Source organism: Embiotoca jacksoni, unplaced genomic scaffold (genome assembly GCF_022577435.1).
Source record: "Embiotoca jacksoni isolate LCO1_2020_lvr unplaced genomic scaffold, fEmbJac1.0.p SCAF_50, whole genome shotgun sequence".
NCBI classification, from domain to species: Eukaryota; Metazoa; Chordata; class Actinopteri; family Embiotocidae; genus Embiotoca; species Embiotoca jacksoni.
The window spans coordinates 1,411,823-1,432,638 of record NW_027185404.1 but is presented as its reverse complement, the minus strand read 5'-3'; the positions used below and the strand labels follow the sequence as shown (position 1 = coordinate 1,432,638).

The following is a 20,816-nucleotide window of genomic DNA, read 5'->3' as shown; positions in this document are numbered from 1 at the left end:
CTGCGCTCAAACAGGGAAGATGTCGTTGGAAGGAACAAACACAGGACTTTACTCCTAAACACCGGTGGAAGAGTGCACGAGAAAGCAAACAGTGATGCAATGTACAAAAAACGTATGTGACCTAATTGGTATTACTTATGTGAAATTGCTTATTTAAACCCACAGCATGATCTTCTCTTAAACATAACCACATGGCGTTTGGTGCAAATGTCTGAAAACCAGCAGGCTGTGATGAAACAGCAGTATCTGATGGTGTTGGATGAGAAGAGGTTTTTGTTGGTCTGCAGCAGTGAGACCAAGTCAAATAATTTAGCCCTCACAGGCTCATCCTTTGGGTTACACTGTCCACAGTCCTATAAACATATGCAGTGCACTGCAGACAATATGGAAGCAAAGGTTATCATTATCATGTCACCTCCACCTGCAGCACCATTCAATGATACCCAGGTTGACTTATTGACCAGGAACATTATGTTGGGGAAACTAACCAAAGTTCTGCCTTAAAGTCAAGGGTACATTAATGTATGCAGCATCCTACGTAAGAGCAGATAGAACTCATGAGGGTATGAAATATGTTTTGTAGTGCCTCAAATTGTAGAGCTGCATTTTACCTTTCCTGTATTTCGGATTCATTATTAATGTATGTGTGCAGTCCACTATGGGATAGCTTTGTACCATTTATTCACTGAGTTTCTTCAGTGTGAATACACGATAGCGAGAACCTGCTGTGAACATGGAGGTCTCAGATGGTGGCATCATGTTCAGAACCTTCATTTTGACCTTTAATATCTGAATGTATTTGTCACAGACTTCAAGAAAACAATTCAGATTTCATAACAAAGTTTTAGCGCCAAGGAAATTTAGATTTTGACGTTTAGCTTTAGCCTAATTAGCAACAATTCTCCCAGAGATACATCACCCTTTGATTGTTGTTGTAGCGCATCATTTTTTATTTACCAAATATTAACCAAAGTTATTGGACAAAAAAACTTAAATTTATGTCTGAATGTAAAGTCAAATCTGTGCTATTGAACACAAGCTAAACTGAGGAGGGGGGGTGGCGGGTATGATCATAAATCATTATTTCTGTCCATATCATGTGGATGTGAGTTTCTGACTTGCTGCACATTACAAAGTGTTGCAGCCAGCACTGATACTACATATGCTTCTCACTCCTGAAAAAAAGCTTTTTTTTATAAGCTGATATTGAATGTGGTTTATTTTCACGATTATTCCATGTGCTGAGCCAAATGCTTGGACTGGTAGTGGCAGCCAACTAAAAGCTGTTTGTGGGATCACGGTCAGGTTTTGCGTCGTCTGTGCTGGTAATAGAAAAAGGTGTCGAACAGCTACTGACTGTTGTGAGATCAGTGTAAGAGCAAGTCATGGACTCGTTTCAGCCGGTAAACATTACTGTGATAAAGGAACAGTATGAACCTTGGTTGACATGGCCTTAGCAGTACAATCTATTATCATTTCACTGCTCTGCGTTCGACCCATTTATTCACAGGCAGCCTTGTGGAGTGAACGTCTGTTTATGCCTTATATGCATATTTGTGCATTCACACATCTTTGTGTGTTAACATATTCAGGTTTTGTGTAAATTTACTCAACTGACAAAACTGACTGATGAATAAAAGGTTAGTGGACCGAGCAAACACACTGTACAATCAGTACAATCAAATGTTGAGAGGACTCTGACTGTACAGTTCACAACTAGAATTCTATTAATTTTACAGTAAAATAAAATGTGCACAAAACTCTGTTGAAGGATTTATGTCCTCTTTAGTCAGTTCAAGTGTTGAATAATTGCTCGCTTACTAGTTATCATTAAAGATTTTAGAACATATTTTTGACTCGATATCCCAGTCGGGACTGAATCAGTCCAAAGACTCTGTCAGAGTGACTTAAAGGACAGAAATCAAACTGCATTCAAAGTTGTTTTGAATAAAATTAACATTAAGAGATTGAAAAGTGATATTTTTTATTTTATATTATTTTAGTGACTAAAAACCTCAGAAACGTTTTTATATTAAAAGATTATGTTAGTAAAACATCAAATATAAATTTTACACAATTCACAACAATATTTGTGTCATTTTACGTCTTTGCAGAAAAAAACAGGTTTCTCCAGCTTCGTCTGATAAACTGTTACATTTACATCTTTGGCTGCCTGTTCACTGTAAAATCTAACAATAACACGTGATTAAAAACTATTTCTACAGTAAATCTCTCCTATAAATTAGCTGATCATAACAACTTATCTAAATTTATCGTTTTTTTACATATTATCTTTTAGCAAACAGGCTTCTACAGTAAATCTCTGGAGTTAGTGAACTACTGACTAACAAACTGCATGTGTTGTACTACAAAATGTCTCAATAAATATATCCTTCATTGTAGTTATAGTTATTACATTACTTATATAATACACACTAAGTTATATACAGATTTATTTTTTTCACAAAATATACTGATTTATAATAAAGTCCTTTTTATACACTTCCAGCTGCATGTAGCCTAAAGTAGTTGTAATAAAGCAGTTCAAATGTGCCAATTAAGTGGGCTTTTATGTGACAACAAACTATAAACGGCTCCAGATTTTATGTACATACAACAAGGTTTGGCTTTAAAGAGTTTATACCAAACCTTAACACCCCCGATTGATGTTTTATGGACTTACTATATGTATTTCTCTGATGGTGCAGGCCATTAAATGATTTATAATTATATGAAGGGAAGTCAGAGTGTTTGCTGGGAAGTTCCAGTCAAACAACACAGTCTTGGGATCTAAAAAGGCTCCGTATCCGCTCAACGCCACAGATATGAACAGTGAGAGTAGTTTAGAGTATAAGCAGGATGGCAGCTTGCAGAGAGGAGATGAACAGCAGTGGTGGGGAGGTGTGTGTCAGTGGATGTGGGTCATGCAGCAGAGAAAAGCTTAGCAACATATGTGCATGTGATCTAACTGTGTGTCACTGCCGGCACTTTTATTAAACTGATCTCAGGGTTCCCAAAAAAACAAAACAAAACAGAAGGTTTGGGAAATTTTAGATCATGTTAGATTACAATAGAAAACGTTTCTGGAGTTTTTCTTGAGGTCATTTGAGATGGTGGTTAAAGTCTAGCTTGGATCCATGGTGACAGCAGAATTCCTCACGTTTCTTATCTCGTTGTCGCCATTGGGCCTAAGTGAATAAATGCAAAGAAACCAACCCTTATCTTACTGGATATGATATAGCACTGGCATTATAGTGTGTGCAAATTGGTAAACAAATAACCTCTTTAAATTATATAATAGAAATGATAAAAAATAAATATAGTTAGCATATATTTTGTTTCATTCTAGCATTTTAGATGTATTTGTCTCTGCCATGAGGCTGACTTTCATGGCACATGAGGTTACGGTAAGAAATTCTGCTATCATTGTTTTAAATAAGCAAAAAGACAAACGTCAGAGGTGTTTCTTACCTTTTCAAGTTGTGCGTTCTGTTTGGACTTGTAGAGGAACTCTCCCACCGCCACGAACACGGAGAGGACAAGTCCAGCCGCCAGCACGATGAAGATCCCTCCGATGTTCTGCACCCCGAGGGCGCTGGCCTCCTTGCTCTCCTCCTCCGGACAGCCGTTCCCTCTCCACCACTTCTCCTTCATCATGTGCAGCTTCCCTTCCTCCTGCAGCTGCAGGATGGCAATAGTGATCTTATCTCTGTACGGAGAACCTGAAGAACCCAAACACACGAGGTCAGCATGAGCAGCCAACACGACTCAATCAGTGCCTTGATGTTATTCATTAGTGAAGGACGCAGACTATCATCATAACTGAATATTGACTTTGATGAAGTTCAAGTACTGTCTTGTTTACTTAAACCTCAGATTTCCAACCTGCCCACTCACCTTAACAGGTATAACGAGGACAGACGTCTGTTTTGTGCAGAGAAAATACATGAATATACGATATACAAGGCTTTTTTTTCTTCCTCGAGGACCAAGCGTAATTGGTGTTGTTGATTTCTTTCAGTCACCATTTTAACCAGAACTGGTTTTGAGTGACAGACTGTATTTGTATTCAGACATAAATAAAATGCATTTCAACTCTGAAAGACTGGTATTTAGAAAAGTGATAGTGAATACATTAAGCACATTAATACAAAACAAATTTTAATAATGCATGTTTCCCAGCATGCACTCTGTGTGCACCATGCAGCAAGTTCAATGGATTCTAACTTGCTGAGTGTACTTTAAATCGGGTAGTGGGGAGACGTGGTTTGTAGATGATATATTGTATGTATCCTCAGTGAGACACAGCTGGTGCACACTTGTTCAACTTTTTCACTGTTTTTGCTTCAACCCTCATAAACCGGCTGTGAGATGTGAGGACTTTTCTTTCTTCTGATGGTATATTATTGGATTGAGTCAGTGTTATTAAGCAGAACAGGAAACATGGCCGACACATCTCGTCACATGGTCAGGGACTTGTTCTTCAGATGAGGTTCATCCAATCCAGGCAAACATGTAGTTATCATTCTAAAAGAATCTTGTTAATTCTTCCCTGATCAATTTGGTTCTTCAAACACAGTGAAGGTTCGGTTATTAAATAGTTCATGTAAAGCTGAGGAACCACCACAAAGTGTTTATTCAAATCTCTAAAAATCAGATTGAAAACATTCACTTCACTTTAAATAATCTCAACTAAACCCTGATTATTTAGGTTTGCCTGACTGTAGTCAGAAAAATATTATAACGATGACAACAACCAGCGATGAGTCGTTACCGTACATGGTCTCATCTAAAATCACAGTCATATGGACCTTTGTCTTCTGCTGCCACAATCAGTGGTGTCGGAAAATAACTCATCTTTGTCGGTTGAGTCATAATCCAGCTGTGTAATCAGTCTGAATGTTGAAAAGCAAAAAAATGCTGATCATATGAAGGAAAAGTTTCAGTGATGAAGTTTAAGGTCGGACAGTTTGGAGAAGCTCTATGTTACTTCCTGTCTCCGCTGTCAGTGTTCACACTTTCAATAATAATAGTAACAAAAATAATAAATGGACCCACAAATGAAACTACATCATGCATACATGATGTAATGCAACGCAACGCAACGCAACGCAACGCAACGCAACGCAACGCAACGCAACGCAACGCAACGCAACATAGCCTAACTTAACATAATGAAACAGAACATTACAGAACAGAACCTCTTGTCATCCATAGACTCATCTCCCATTAACTTTTTTCCAGAATTGAGGGTGAAAAAAATAAACATCAGATCAAAAATAAAACTTTGGTTTTTGCACAAATACCTTTAAAACTTGTAATTTTTCAATCAACTGCACCTGTTCTGAGCGCTAAGTCGGTAATGTTAGCAAGCCAACATGCTCAACTTCCCCTGCTATCAGCTGTTTGTGAACGGCGGCTGTTATAACATCTTTCTTCTACGTTTTTCTCTTTTGCCCTGCGTTGAATTTGTATCTTTTTTTTCCGCCGATGATGAATCGGTGTTTGCAGCTTTATGTCCACTGTTTTAAAGCCTCTTCCACTTTATGTCGGTGACAATTTGGTACTTTCCTCGCTGCATTCCAGTATATTTAAATGTACTTATTTATTGTTGTAAATTATTAACACTCTTGTCTAGCAGACCCCTTTGATTCCCCCCCACAGGCTCAGCAACACTAAACTAATAAAGCTAAAACACATCTGTGGGGCTCGTATCTGCACTCACGCTAACAGTAGAGCTGCCTAATTAAAACCAGTTGCCATAGTTAATCTGTGCTAATGTTTTCGCTGTGAGCTGCTTCCTTGCCATAATAAGTTAACATCCCCAAAGTGAGCCTTGAAATGTTCCCTCCTGCCCATGTGAGATGTCTGCAAAACACCGAATGAGTTCCCCCCCGTCTCTTCAGTTTTCCCAGCAGCCCCTCCTCCACTGAGGTGAAGCACTCCAGCACCTCTTCGGATCAAAAACAGTCGCACGTCGAGATCCCTGATTAAACCTGAAGGGTGAAGCCTCATAAAAGAAAAGAAAAAACTCCCACTCCCCAAACCTCCCCGAGGTACTGCCTATACGTCGCAATCAGGATGTTAATGCAGCCTGAATTATTTAAAAATCTAATAACACCTATTATTGCAAACACTTAGAGTGAGCTCTCCCTCTGGTGGGGGCGGCATGTTTAGATTAGAAAATATGATCAGTTCGCACAGATCACCGTGATTGGTAGTTAGTATGCAGAGCTGCTTCAGCAACAGTATTATGTAGTGGACCCACAAGACTCGAACCAGCGACAGTGATAAGCTGCTCTCCCTGGAGAGACCAGCTTTGAGCGCGGCTGCAGTCACGAGGCCGCAGTCACTCTTTAACATCTCTTCTGTCCTTCATCTCCGCCCAAGGGCTTCTGCTATCTTACTCTTTATTTCAGAGCGAGCGGCCAGCCTGTTTCAAACGCATCTATCACCATGGTGATGGCAGAAGTGAATGGCGTTCCGGTCCTTGTTATTCATCGCTATCTCCAGCAGATACCTTCCCCTCGGCTGTGGAGAGGAAGAGCGAGCCAGCGTGTGTCAGATAAATCACTCCCCACTGTAAAGAAAAGCGGAATCCTTGAAACCGGGCCAGCTCGGCCTGATCAAAACAAAACAGGAGGACCTCAACTGTGATGTCATGGGCGGGATGAACACGAGCGCCGTGTCGTACAGTCACGACCCACGATGCACTGTGCCAGCTCCTGTTTGGCAAACGCTGTAACCCACATTCACATGAGCGTGAAACGGGTGACAAATCTGAAACCTCTCGAGTCAGAAACGGAGCAACAGTGTTTTACTGTGGATGAGGAGTGTGAAATATACGGCCTTCCATCATATCTGCCAGTTTTCAAACACAGGACCAGATGGCACTGTGAGCTCTGATATCTGAAATCTCTATCAAGACACCAGACTCAGTTGTTCCAGAGCAGCAAACCGCAGCAGCTACTCGTCATACTGTAATTAAATGAGCTGTGTGAACACTTCTGTTGTTTATCGGAGGATCTTCATGCAGCCTTTTCTTCTGATGAAGGTTCAGGCACTAAGAGTCTGATTTGCTAAAGGTGTGTGTGTGTAAAATCACATGCAAACTTCACATCACCCGCAAAGAAAAATGTCCCAGCTGATCTACTAACGACGTGCAGTGAAGGTTGAATCTTTCAAATGAATACATATGTAATATTGGACGTTTCTACTTGAACATATAAAATACTGGGAGGGGAAATGTGAATACATAAATGTATCAGCTGTAATGATATTTACTAAACCTGACAGTAGAAATAGTGATCGGTGTCTAGTTTAGTACGACTGAAGGTATGAATCAGATGAACATCAGGAGAGACGGCGGATCTCATTGTGGTGAGAAGGAGATGCAGGAAACCAAAGAATACGTAGAGAACGAGGTTTCACACCCGTTAAACATTTCTGATGGATGTCAGAGGCAGAAATTATTCAGAGATATCGTCTGTTCAGAAAAAATATTTATGAGTTATTGAATGAACTGAATGATGATTTACAGCTAACAGTGTACTGTAGGTATCACTGCTGGGATATCAGTCCTGTTCTTCAGGGGAGCTATCCAAGGTCCTGAATGTGTCTCTGTCCCAGGTCCAAAATGTGTCTCTGTCCCAAGTCCTGAATGTGTCTCTGTCCCAGGTCCTGAATGTGTCTCTGTCAGAGGTCCTGAACGTGTCTCTGTCCCAGGTCCTGAATGTGTCTCTGTCAGAGGTCCCGAATGTGTCTCTGTCCCAGGTCTTGAATGTGTCTCTGTCTCAGGTCCTGAATGTGTCCCTCAGAGTTCACAGTTCATAATGTTCCCACTGAATGAAACCAAGTCAGCTGCTCATCACAGAAAGATCTGGACCTGCTGCTCAGTGTTTGTTGGAGGATCTCATCCACCGTCCTCCTCTTTTATTTTCCGACGTTTTGTTATTGACCAATTTCTTTTTTTTACACCTAATATCTCGTCATCTTCTCTAGATGTCATCTGTTGATCTTTCTGTTTTTCCCACGGCATTGACTTTCTCCTATATAGCGTTTTGTTCTATTTATATTTCTTAATTTGAGATGGTGTTTCTCAGGTACTTCCTTGTCGTGGAAAGGTATTAATTTTTTTATTTACACTCATTAGTCACCATTAGATTTGTTCACATAAAGAAAAAAACGCCTTTTTCACTTCGCTAATATGTGAATGTCAATATGATGCTATACACCGCGGTGTTAATAAACAAGGTGGCATATACTGTAAGTGACATCAATCAAATCTTACTGAAACATAGAGAGGTTTCTCTCCTGAGCCTGCTGGCTGATTATTGGAGGAATGTGTTGTTATCCTTGTCACTGAATATGTCTCTGCTATACACCGCGGTTGTATGTATGTATGTTAATTTGTGCACTCTGAATGTGAGCCCAGCGAAAAGGAGCCTAATCCTTCAATTCAGGGAAGAGACGGAAGCGAAGTGACAGGCCAATGCTCAATCTGGAATAAGACACATAGATGTAATCTGCCAGATCAAAGCGGTGTAATAGCCCACCGATCACTAAAGCATTGTCTTTCACAGAAGAAAAGAGGAGAAATTCAAATGCTTTGCGGTGCCTGATGTGTATTTTTAGCCCGCCGAGTGCAGTTCTATTATTTCTGTAATACATTGAGAGATCTGGCTCACATTTCAAGTGTTCACAATGATTATATTTCAGGGAGCCGGAGAGTATCGCAGATTCAGTGCTATAAATAAATCATGCAGCCACTCTCCATTTGGGTTTTCTTCTTACCATAACTTCTTAATTTGATAAATCTAATAGATGCAATCTGGTGCATAAGTAGCTGTTGAACTGGGTCAGTACTCACTGAGTACTGTCCAACAGAGTACCATTACTTTATGTCTCAGTACTGACAACGTCCACTGAATGCAGATACACGTTATCTAGATCATGTGACTGTCAGGAAAAATGAGCAAATTTCCTGCACAAAGAAGCAACAAGAAGAAAACAAATTGCAGCTTCTGCTTTAAAAGCTTTCTGATCGCACGTCTGTCCATAAACGGTCTGAACAGAGTCTGACAGGTGTCGGAGCTCATCAAGGCTTGACCTTTATAAAATGTCCTTCATACAGTAAAGCCACAGACTTTATATAAAAGTGGACGTAACTTCCAAGTCTGAAAACTAAGGCTGATGCTGAAGTGTGTTAAGCTGCAATACCAGCGAGTGCCACTAGAGGTCGTCTCCAAAAAGCCTCCGGCTCCATAGACTCCCATTCAACTTCTCTCATCAAATCCAAAGTGAATAAAATGTGTCCATCAGTTATCTCGGTGTTGTTAGCTAAAGTCACTCCTTCTTATTAGTTTTCTGGAGGTCCATCTGAAAATAATCCCTCATTCATTAGAAAAGAAGATTCAAGAAGACCTGTTTTTGGGGGCGTGTCTGTTTGATTGACAGGCCTGTGGTGCAGTCAGGTTACAGCTATCGGTGGGCGGGACGTAGTATCGTCAGGTTTCCAATCAGATCGGTCAGATCCACTGGTGATGCCACTGCTGGTTGATGCTTGATGAAGCCCAATAAAATAGTTATAATTGTGTATAAAAAGTGCATAATCATGCAATCATAAATACACATCCATCCGTTTTTATGGGCCTGTGCACATTAGTTTCATGCAATCCCTCCAGAATCACACATTATACGACATTTTAACCCAGATTGTTTCATCCATAACTGCAGGAGGCATTACATTGGGTAACATACATAATACATACTCTATGCTTTAATAAATTGCACATTTTAATTTCTTTCTACTTTAGAAATTAGCATTTTGCAACCATCAAATGACCACTGGCACCTTTCCTGTTCACTGGATGCGAAGGTATCTGCTGAATCTAAACCCTCTTAAAGGGAAAGCTCGGTCCAACTCAGCTGAACTTTATTCAAAAATAACCAATATTATTCTTCCATATAAACCCACATAAACAGCAATCTCACTATAATGTACCTTGTGTTTTATCATGTAGCGTTTCCTATATTGTATACCATAAATCAAAGTATTTATAAAATAAAAAATATAACTCCTTATTTTCTTCTCCTCCATCCAAGTCCTCAGTCACTGGACTTCTTTTCCACATAATTAAAAGTGAGATGGTAAGTCGGGAAAAAGTCTTAGATGTTTTCAGTGCAAGACCTTCCAGACAACTGAAGTTCCTGCTGCCTTTTCATTCAGAGTGAGATGTTTATCTGTCAGACATCCCAGGGTGTTCTCAGGAGGTGCAGTGATGGTGTGGGGTTGAGGGCTGCTGGCTGGGAGGGGGGTAAGTATAGCTGCAGGTCAGGGAGATCTTCTGTCTCACAGAAACACATCCAGACCTCTTCCTGATCATGAGGCGAAGCTGAACAACCCTTCGGGCCACGGCAGAAACGACTAGAAGAACAGAAGCCTGCTGCCAAGCAGCTACAACATTCTCCCCCTTCCCCCTCTTTGATGAATGTGGCCTAATGAAGCTAAATGATGATTGATAGTCATCAGGGAGAGACACAACGAGATCGGGAGGATGCGGAGTAATGTGACGCCTCCTGAGACCACAGTCAGGACAGAGCAGGAGAGAGGCTGCAGATAAAACCTGTGATGTTTGTACAGGAACAGCTAATGACCCACTGAAACACACACACTCTGTCAAAAAACACAACAAATGTTCACAATAAAACAACAAAGAGGAGGATGCTTCAGCTGCTGAGGACACATAAATATAGTATCCCTCTGGGGGCTAATTCCTCTCCACCGCAGAGGATGTCTGACAGCAAATACTGCTAAAAACAAAAGAAGAGAGAAAGAGATGGAAACTAATGTTGTTCAGATTGTGTCCATCCACAGGCCTGTCAATCAAACAGACATGCCCCCCAAAACAAATTGTTTTTTAAGCTTATTTTCTATTTAATGACGGATTATTTTCAGATGGACCTCCAGAAAACTAATCTGGAAGAGTGAATGTGGGAATTGTTGAATTGTTGGTTTCTCTGTATAATATTGTAAAGTCTTGCTGTAAGGACTTTAATGTGTTAAGTGCCATGAAATAACCTGTGTTGTGATTTGGCGCTATATAAATAAAGTTGAATTGAATTGAATTGAATTGAATTGAATTGAATTGAATTGAATTGAATTGAATTGAATGACAAACAGAACACTTACGTACTGACTTTGTATTTGATGAGAGAAGTTGAATGGGAGTCTATGGAGCCGGAGGCTTTATGGAGCCGACCTCTAGTGGCACTCGCTGGTATTGCAGCTTAAGACACTTCTGCATCTGCCTCATTTTTCAGACCCGGAAGCTACGAACACTTTTATATCCAGTCTGTGTTCACAGATGATTTTCATGATTAAATTACTCAGGCAGATGCAAGAGATTTAATTCACTGAGATGAAAAATAAATATATTTTTATCTAAACTGTTTTGTTTTTATTCACTTTGAATCAGAGATGAATTGACACCGCCATCAGAACAGGGACTTTTCTGGGGCTCACTTTAGGAACTACTGCATACAGTTCTCTGGAAGAAAATCAAAACTACTAAAAAGGAATTATGGAACTTCATGTCTGTCTGAGGCTCCACGCACACTAACATGTTCTCATTTCAAAAATCTCCACATGTGTGTTTTAGCAACATTTCAGACCTCTCCTTCCAACACCTGAAATCACATATCAGTTAACAACAACGTCCAAACAACAGGACTTACAGTCACACAACGCTTCAACATTTAAAGAATATTTCCCTTCTGCTGATGGAGTCGGTGGGTTTGTGATGTATTCTGGACTCAGTAAGACTGATGAACTTACAGACCTGTCGTATGATGACTGAAACAACTTGTTCTGACAGTCCAAATGTGTTCCAGAGTCACTCAGGTAATACATTCCTGTTATTATTTCCTCCACATGTGGACACAGTTTTTCACTAACTTGTGTCCCCATTTCTCACGTTCAAAAACGTCCTTGATAAAATGATCCAATCAGGCCCCTCGTTCTTCCTGGCCCCGCCCAACCAGGCGCTCCATGTAGGGCCGAACACGGGACTTAAAGATAGCTGGCCTTCTGTATATGTAGGTAGTAGGTAGAGCAGTGAGCACTTAAAGCAAATGTACTATTAGAAATTCACACATAACAACCGTGTCCACCGGCCGACCGCACACACACACACACACACACACACACACACACACACACACACACACACACACACACACATAAAGAAATAGAGATTAACTTGGCTCAACAAGTGCCATCCAACCTGTAAAAGCGTCGCCTTGGACAGACCTGATGAGGTTGTCCTTACTTTCATCTTTGAGATGAGGGTCATCAAACTCACTTCGTCTGGTCATTGATTATTGATCAGTGGCTGTATCGTCTGCTCGATGTTTCACTCCAGTGTCGGTGTTTATCGGTGGTGGACTTGTATGCTAACGTTACCTCCAAAGTTTGACGGCACCTCATCTTCTCATGTTTTTAAGGAGTTCTATTCAGAACTTTTGGACTGCTGTAGTTGTTTTTGCATGTTCCTGCTGTTCAAATCTAATCTCAGAGCTCCACGACTGGCAGCAGCATGTTCTTCTTCCCCTCATTGTTTAATGGCAGCTGGCAGACAGCTTTTAGGTCAATTACCGCCACCTTCTGACGGGAGTAACGTATTACAACCAGGTGCCGGTAAAAACAGGCAAGATAAGGAAGAACAATTGTCACACATACTAAGTAGGCATTGGTCACGTTCTAAAATGCAGCATTTAACTGCACATCAGCTGCTTGCAGAGATGACAAGGTCAGCAACACCTGCTATTTGTTATCCAGGTCTAACCACTGTAGTCAAAGCTGATGAAATCAGTCGTGATAAAGGTGACGAATCCCAGAGGGATACGTCACGAGTGATGTCATCGTTGGTTTGTGAACGTTATGAAGCCTCCAGTTCAGATTCTGTCCGTCACCATCTTACTATGATACTACGCCCCGCCCACCGATAGCTGTAACCTGACTGCACCACAGGCCTGTCAATCAAACAGACACGCCCCCAAAAACAGGTCTTCTTGAATCTTCTTTTCTAATGAATGAGGGATTATTTTCAGATGGACCTCCAGAAAACTAATAAGAAGGAGTGACTTTAGCTAACAACACCGAGATAACTGATGGACACTTTTTATTCACTTTGGATTTGATGAGAGAAGTTGAATGGGAGTCTATGGAGCCAGAGGCTTTTTGGAGCCGACCTCTAGTGGCACCCGGTGGTATTGCAGTTTAATACACTTCTGCATCGGCCTCATTTTTCAGACCTGGAAGCTACGAACACTTTTATATAAAGTTGACGGTCATAACTGATGAGACTTAATCAGGAAGTGAATGTGTGTGTCCACTTCACTGTATTCAGAAGTCTGCATTATCCTCCATTAAGCCAACAACACAACCTGAGTTCTCAAACTGAAACGGGCTCAGAACCATTTTTCAGAAGTGTCCGTTTTAGGGGTTCAAAGTTGCCGGAGTCGTGTGGACGCTCAGTGTGAATAAAGCAAAAGTTATCCATTTTAAAACATAAACATGTGGGTGTCTCCTGAGTATTGTTCTGAGAATCGAGAGGATTTTCCCGGAGAGGCATAGTGCAGTAAACACACCATTAAAATGAGCTACGAGCGGAAGGTGTTCTGAGTCCGTCCATTACAGAGCTGAGGGAGCTGCTAAGGGGCTGAGCGCCGTGGTTCTGTCAGGGCCCGGCACTAATGCAGGCCGACACCTCCTCTCTGTTTAACTCAGTGACATATACAGTATGCTAAATGGCCTGGCTGTATGGGAATACGAGCTACATATGGTAAAGGTACTAAAAGGGTAGGATTAGCAATTTAAATACCTTGTTCTGACTGCATGTGAATGTGTCACCAGGGAGTAATGATGCTTCCTTCAGTACGGACAATCACTGCAGCGCACAAGCTGCCACACACCACACTCACTTTCCTTTCATTCACCCTCCTCAGCCTCCTCTTTTTCACCGAGACAGTTAACATGAATACATTAATCTAAAAACAGCCACAAACAGCAGGAAATATATTCAATCTGTTTCAAGTATACAGTTATTTAAGGAACACACACACACAAACCGCAGCAGAGCTTGAAAAGCAGCACAGCAGTCAGAAAATGCAATCAGCCAAAGCAAATACAGCCGAACTCCAGTGTTTTCACACACAGCTAAACAGTCACTCAAATTACCTTCAGTGGGTGACCACTGTTTGAGCATACACAAACAGAGAGAACGACCTTGGCAACGCTCACCGTCCCAGAGGACACTTCCCTGATTCAGTCGGAGGATACAGCGACTGGACATCATCTGTCCTCCCTGGACGGACATGTTCTGAACGCCCACACTGAGGACTTTTGGATGAATCGCTGATAGACAACAGATAAATTCTAAGTTTTAATAAATACCAAATGTGTTGGGTTGAATTTTGGGACATGCTGAATATTTCTGTTTCATCATGTGATGGAATGAGGCAGCTATAAACAAACAGAATCACTTTTAAATATTGCACTCAGTGCCAACACAATACTTCACAGAGGAGTCGACCTCAAGCAGAAATTATTTAAGGTAAAGCCACATCGTGACAAAGAGGGAATATTTATGATGCTGTAAAACTGTAAAACAACCCAAACCGCATTTAGTCTATGAATATGGTCATATTGTTTATTTCACTATAATCAAATGCTAGAAAAACCCAAACCAACAATGCACAGATTCTGATAACAACATGGCTCCTCACAGAACAATGAAGAACTCACAACAGCTGGTTAACATGTTGAACCGGTTAACATCCTGTAACACACACACACACTGCAGTTTGTTTTGTCTCAGTTCCACATACACACCTGCTAGAAACACTCACGAGGGCAAAGTGGGAATTAATGCAGTGCAAAAAAAAACAGTTTCCTCCTGGTTGAGTAACATTTGCTGAAAAACTACTGTGACGAGCTGTTTTCATAAAATACAAAGCTGTTTTTTTAGAGCAACTATGTAATTGTGTGAAGTTTCTAAAGGTCAGGTTATGTTGTTTTGGTTGTGGTTAATTCGTCACAACAAAGATACCTTAAACAAAATCAATTTAGAATAAAAATTACATAATTGATTCAATTCAACTTAATGACATCAGTCATAAAGAGTCCTTCATGCTCATGACAGGTGTCTTTTGCGCACTCCGTCAAGCCGAGTGTTACTGGACTACGTCACAGTCCTCTCTGAGTGAATGTGATCCAGCCTTTTCTATGAGGTCAGCATTTTAAGTTACCTGCCAGTTGTGATTTTGCAGGTACTTAACCAGAGTTTTCCATCTCACTGCGTTTGTAACAAGATTATGACAATCTGCTGCTGAGCCTCGTGATCAAATGTTGCACCTCTACACACGCACGCACGCACACACACACACACACACACACACACACACACACACACACACACACACACACACACACACACACACACACACACACACACACACACAACGTGTCCTGTGCCCCCTCCCTGTTCATCCCTCTCTTTATGTAACACTCCTTCCGCTTGCCGGACAAAACCACGCTAAGTATTCCTCCACATGGTTCCCCTCAGGGATGTAGATACAGTTTAAACTGAATTTATGTGCAACAATAGACTACATATCAAGGCAGGATGATACAGGATGGTACACGTTTCACCAAGTCATCTGGTGAAGCACCGAAAAATAAAAACACGGTTAAAATGCACAAACTGACACGCCCCCAAAACCAGGTCTTCTTGAATCTTCTTTTCTAATGAATGAGGGATTATTTTCAGATGGACCTCCAGAAAACTAATAAGAAGGAGTGACTTTAGCTAACAACACCGAGATAACTGATGGACACATTTGATTCACTATAGATTTGATGAGAGAACTTGAATGGGAGTCTATGGAGCCGGAGGCTTTTTGGAGCCGACCTCTAGTGGCACTCGCTGGTATTGCAGCTGGAGACACTTCTGCATCAGAACCATTTTTCAGACCTGGAAGCTACGAACACTTTTATATCCAGTCTGTGATGTATATACATAAAGCTACAAATGCCTCAAATGTGCCTCAAGCTTTAAAACCGCAAGTGAAGAGCCAACAGGAAGAACAATTCAAGAGGAAGCAGAGAAGAAGACCACATCTTTATGTCATTCATTCCAACATTTCATTTTCACATTTCACTCTGCACTAACTCTGCTAGCCTGTCGTTTTCTCAGTACAGTACAGTCCTAACAGCTCAGGTTTCCCCTGCAGCCGGACATAGTAAATAACTGTGTCCTACGTACCCATGGGGGTGCCGACTCCGTACGCTTTGGAGTCGATGAGGCCTCCGATCTGTGTGAGGTTGCAGTTGCGTTGCGTGACGAACTCGATGGTGGTGGACTCCATGAGGAAGGCGTAGTCTGAGGTGAGCACGCGGTGAATGCCTTCCTCCATGTTCTTCACCATCACGGAGTGCCGCCGACTGCTCATGAACTCCCACATCTTATCGTACGTGGAGATCTTGGTTTTCTGTGAGGAGGAAAATAAATCTCAGCTGCATTCCACTGAACAATCAAAAATGACATAATGACATATTTCTGATGGAAAAGGTTGTATACGTTTCAATGATTGTGAAAAACTTGGTTGGAGGTTTATGACGAATTATGATGTTTCTGAGAGACTTAAGGAAACAATGACAGACATTCACATCACTCATTTGAATACTGCTAGAGGACGCAGTTCCGTCAAGGTCTGCAGCAGCATTTATGTTCAATTACTTTTCAAATTTCATAAGAAAGACATTTCATTTGCTTCAGCAGAACCTTTTGCTTCTCTAACTGCATTGTAAGCTCTCAGTCTGCCTCAGTCATCATTGTTTATGAGGAGAATATAGGCTGAAGCAGACGAGCATGCTAAACAGCAGCAGGGTGTGAATTTGTATGACCATGATGTGCATCTCTCATGTCTGTGCTGCTGCTATCACCGATAGGTTGAAGCAGCAGCGGCATTGTCAGTAGCTGTGCGCCTTCCTCTCTACACCTGTAATCACTGAGGAAAAATCCAGGACCACATTACTCTCCAGGGGAGCAGATTTGAAGGCATTTTTGAAGCCATTTGAAACCTAATTAAGTCACATCTTCAAGGTCCTGCCCGCCATTATTGTGTGTAATGACTTTTTGTGGCTGGTCGATATTTTAGATCAACTGGGTGATTTGCGGAGTGCCTATCAGAATCTTTTGGAGTCACCCTTGACAAATCAGGCGATTGAGCATGCACGCTTCAGACTGCTGATAAGGCGAGAGCAGTGGCTGTGAATACACGGAGAGTCAGATAACCACCTCCACTCTCAGTCAGGCAGCGAGCCGAGGTGGGCTCCTCAGAGCCTCCACGCGGGGATTCAGGGCTGATTGCACTTAAACCATACGAGGGAATGAGAGATCTTCAAAGCACAACTGCTGTACACGATAAAAAGCTGCCAAAGCAAAAACATCAAACAAGTGCAAAAATAATCCGTCAATAGCATCGCAGCCTACGTCACATCCTTTTAGTTTAGGAAATCAGAATATCCGAGCACATTCAATAATTAAAATACCAGCCCCCTAAAATGCTCTCTGCTGTCTGATCTTCTTAAGTCATCACCTGCCTGATAAAGTTTTCATCTGCTAGCCTCTGTTAAGGACAGCTGTCCTCTTTTCCAGGATCTGCTGGAACCTCTGCTTAATCCCCTCATCACACTCAAGTGGCCACAGGTAAGTAACGGCTTTACAATCTCCTCCTGTATTCAGATCCATACATTCACATTTTAGTAGTTTGTAGTTTTAGGAGTCACTGTCCAGGCTTCAGTTGTATGTTGGCAGGAGTGAGTGATGGGGAGTGATGGGGAGAAAAGAGTCAGTCAAAACCACCATCAGCCTGAGTTACATCACCGTGGAGACTGAGTAATCCTCTGTTGCTGCTTGGGTGAATCTTCCCCGTATTAACTGCTACATATCATGTAGTGGCACCAAGATATTCCAATCAGTTCAATCTGGAGCCAAAGTTCAGGGACAGAAATGTTTCCTCACTCATCCAGGAGACTTTGTCAGGCTTCACTGACTGCAAGTATCCCCAATATCACCAACAGCACAGTGGCATGAAGACCGGCACGGTTGGAAAACACTAAAACATGTTCATGATCGAGAGTAAAACGACATCTGGTCCTTTAATCAGTAAATACGCTTTCAATACAGGGATGTCACTCAGGTGTGTAAAGGCTACAACATAAAAAAAAAAAAAAAAAAACAACATAATGAAAGATCATTATAAATCTCCTAAACGGTACAACTAACAGCCTTTTCTTTACATTTTGTAAATTTGTGTTGGCAAAAATGTTCTAAATCTTTTATTTGGTAAAGTCACTGTTGTGAAATGGCATAAAGGATTTAATTAGAAGTAGGCTTATTTCAAAGTTATGTCAATTATCACCGCCCCTGACCGAATTTCACATTGAGAGGTTTATTTTTTTTAAATGCAAACTCACTACTTGCTAAGAATTTTTGACCTTTATCTAAATGAAAAATCCGTGTGGGATGGTGTTTGCATCTTTTTCAGTGGCTGACATAAAGGATCAGGAAGGATAAGAAAGTCGTATAGATAGATTAAATGTGCATAACTGATTACGGAGAAAAAAATATAGTTTATTACAATTGAGCCTCAGCGTAAAATACATGTCTAAAGCCAGAGCATTGCTAAAGTTGTTGGGATTTACTGCCTGGGAACCTTGAATATCTGGACCAACTTTTATGACAGCCTCGTAGGTGTTGAGATGAAACTGGATGATGGAAACTTTGATCTGCTGGTGGAGTTAGATGAAAGTTCAAGAGAACAACATGGTGAATTAACCAAATCCTGGCAATAAATTATAAAAGATGGCAAGATATTTCACTCAAAACCAAAACTATCATCAATAGGAAAAAGTGACAGGATCACCAAACTGTGCATCCATATCAGTGGAGCGATAGACTTCCTTAGAGCTGCTAGCAATGGCTAAAAAAAAATCACCACTGATTTTCATCTTACACTGAATATGAAATATTCCTAACTTGAGTTTCGGGCTCCAGTAGTTTAGATCTAACGACATGTGGGACACAGGAAGAAACCCGGGTCACAAAGTTATTTTGATTTATTAAAGCATCCTCCACATAGTCTAAAGATTCCTTATTCTGGAAGGGGAAATGGTTGGCAGAGAACACAATCCCAACAGCAATAACATTTTATCTTAGTTGTATTTGCCAAAGCTAAATATTAGTATATTAACGCTGACAATACTGACAGAAGACAAGGCTTCTAAAATTGTATTTTAAAGGTGAAATTAAAGGTGGATTTGAGTTTATCCACCTCACATTTTGGTCCTGTGACACTTCTGGCCAGATTTCCATTAAATATGCATGTATATTCATGGGCCCCAGATGATTATCCCCAAACACTTCCATGACTGCCAGAGCCTCCAATTTGCAGTATTCAGAGTGAATCTTCGTCGTCTGCAGAGGAAAGATTCCTTCCTTTTTGGATATCGATAAGCTTTCATCATCCACTATACTGCGGACACACGTCAGGGTCAGCAAGGCCTAAACTCTATAGTCAGTATATTTTTTGTTCCATCCAGTTTGTATTGGGACATATTGAACTATTCTATCAAAGTTCTTTAATATTGTATTCAATAATCTGATTTATTTGATTGTTCTTTTCTACGTTGCAGTTTTACAGTTATAGTTAGTTCAGAGGAGGCTTTAATTCTATTTAAATATGTACAGCCACTCTTCATCTCCAACATAAACAAACTAGTTTTCAGGTAACAGCCGCACTTTAAAGGCTCACATTCACAATGCAGCTGGAATGGAAACAGATTAGTTTTGTAATCTGAAGAGCTCTTACCCTGTTTAGTGTTTGACTTTGTCGTGTTTCAAAAGTTACACGTTTTGAAAGCGTGAAACTTACACTCACATTCATTTCAAGTGATGTGGGATCACGTGACCGAGGTCCCGCAACAGAGGCAACAAAGGATCTTTTTTGGCGGTATTAGGAGGCAGGAGCTGACTGGCTTACGGCACGATGAGGTTCAAATCCAGGAGGTTTTTCTGGAGTTGTTTTTCTTGTTCTTTCTCCTAAGTAGTAGTAGTTTTTACACCTAAACAGGCAAACCGTGGCTATCTCACGTTCTGCTGTAGTGGATCAGCGTGTCTATTTCACGCTTTGCTGTGATACCCGGTTGGACATCAAGTGCGTGACACGATGGAGGCGATTACTGGCCTTACACAGTACTACAAATGACTACTAATTGGAAGTAGTCTTTCCATGTAGTCTGTACACTCAGCACTAGAGATGTGAGGGCTCGTGATATAATATAGGCTGGGTTACTAACATATAAGCGAGTTATGGCAGATGTGTAGTACACAGATGTAGGCGTGATGTGTGAGCACAAAGTGAGCAAAACCAAAGATCGCTGTCTCAGTCATGATCCACACGAACTGGTGGGACAGACTGAAGCCATCATCAGGTGGACAGAAAGGGGCTTGTCACTGTAACTGACTGTGTGAATGCCCCAACTACCGCAGAGTTGTTTATTATGTTGGAATTACAGTCAGCAGGTTAATCCTGCAGAAGACTGGACGCACGACTTAAATGAGGACAGTTAGAAGCATTGTCGACATTTATTATATGCGCCTATTGATGTGCCTTGAAAATTCAACACAACTACCTAGTTTCTTTAAATTTATCATTTTGAATGAATGAATCTTTAAATCTAATTAAACAAA

General features: G+C 41.1%; 1 protein-coding gene across 3 annotated transcripts in view; it reads right to left on the bottom strand.

Annotated features, from left to right (window-relative positions):
- grik2 (glutamate receptor, ionotropic, kainate 2) overlaps positions 1–20,816 on the bottom strand; it is a 269,550-nt gene that overhangs the window by 20,168 nt on the left and 228,566 nt on the right. For 2 of the 3 annotated variants that reach the window (XM_069171981.1, XM_069171982.1), the window contains exons 15-16: positions 16,326–16,551; positions 3,472–3,722 (exon numbers count right to left, since the gene is read on the bottom strand). In XM_069171981.1, the coding sequence (XP_069028082.1) occupies positions 3,472–3,722; positions 16,326–16,551 (477 nt within the window). Of the gene's footprint in view, positions 1–3,160; positions 3,189–3,471; positions 3,723–16,325; positions 16,552–20,816 lie in introns of all 3 variants that reach the window. The other variant, XM_069171980.1, reaches the window with a different exon arrangement.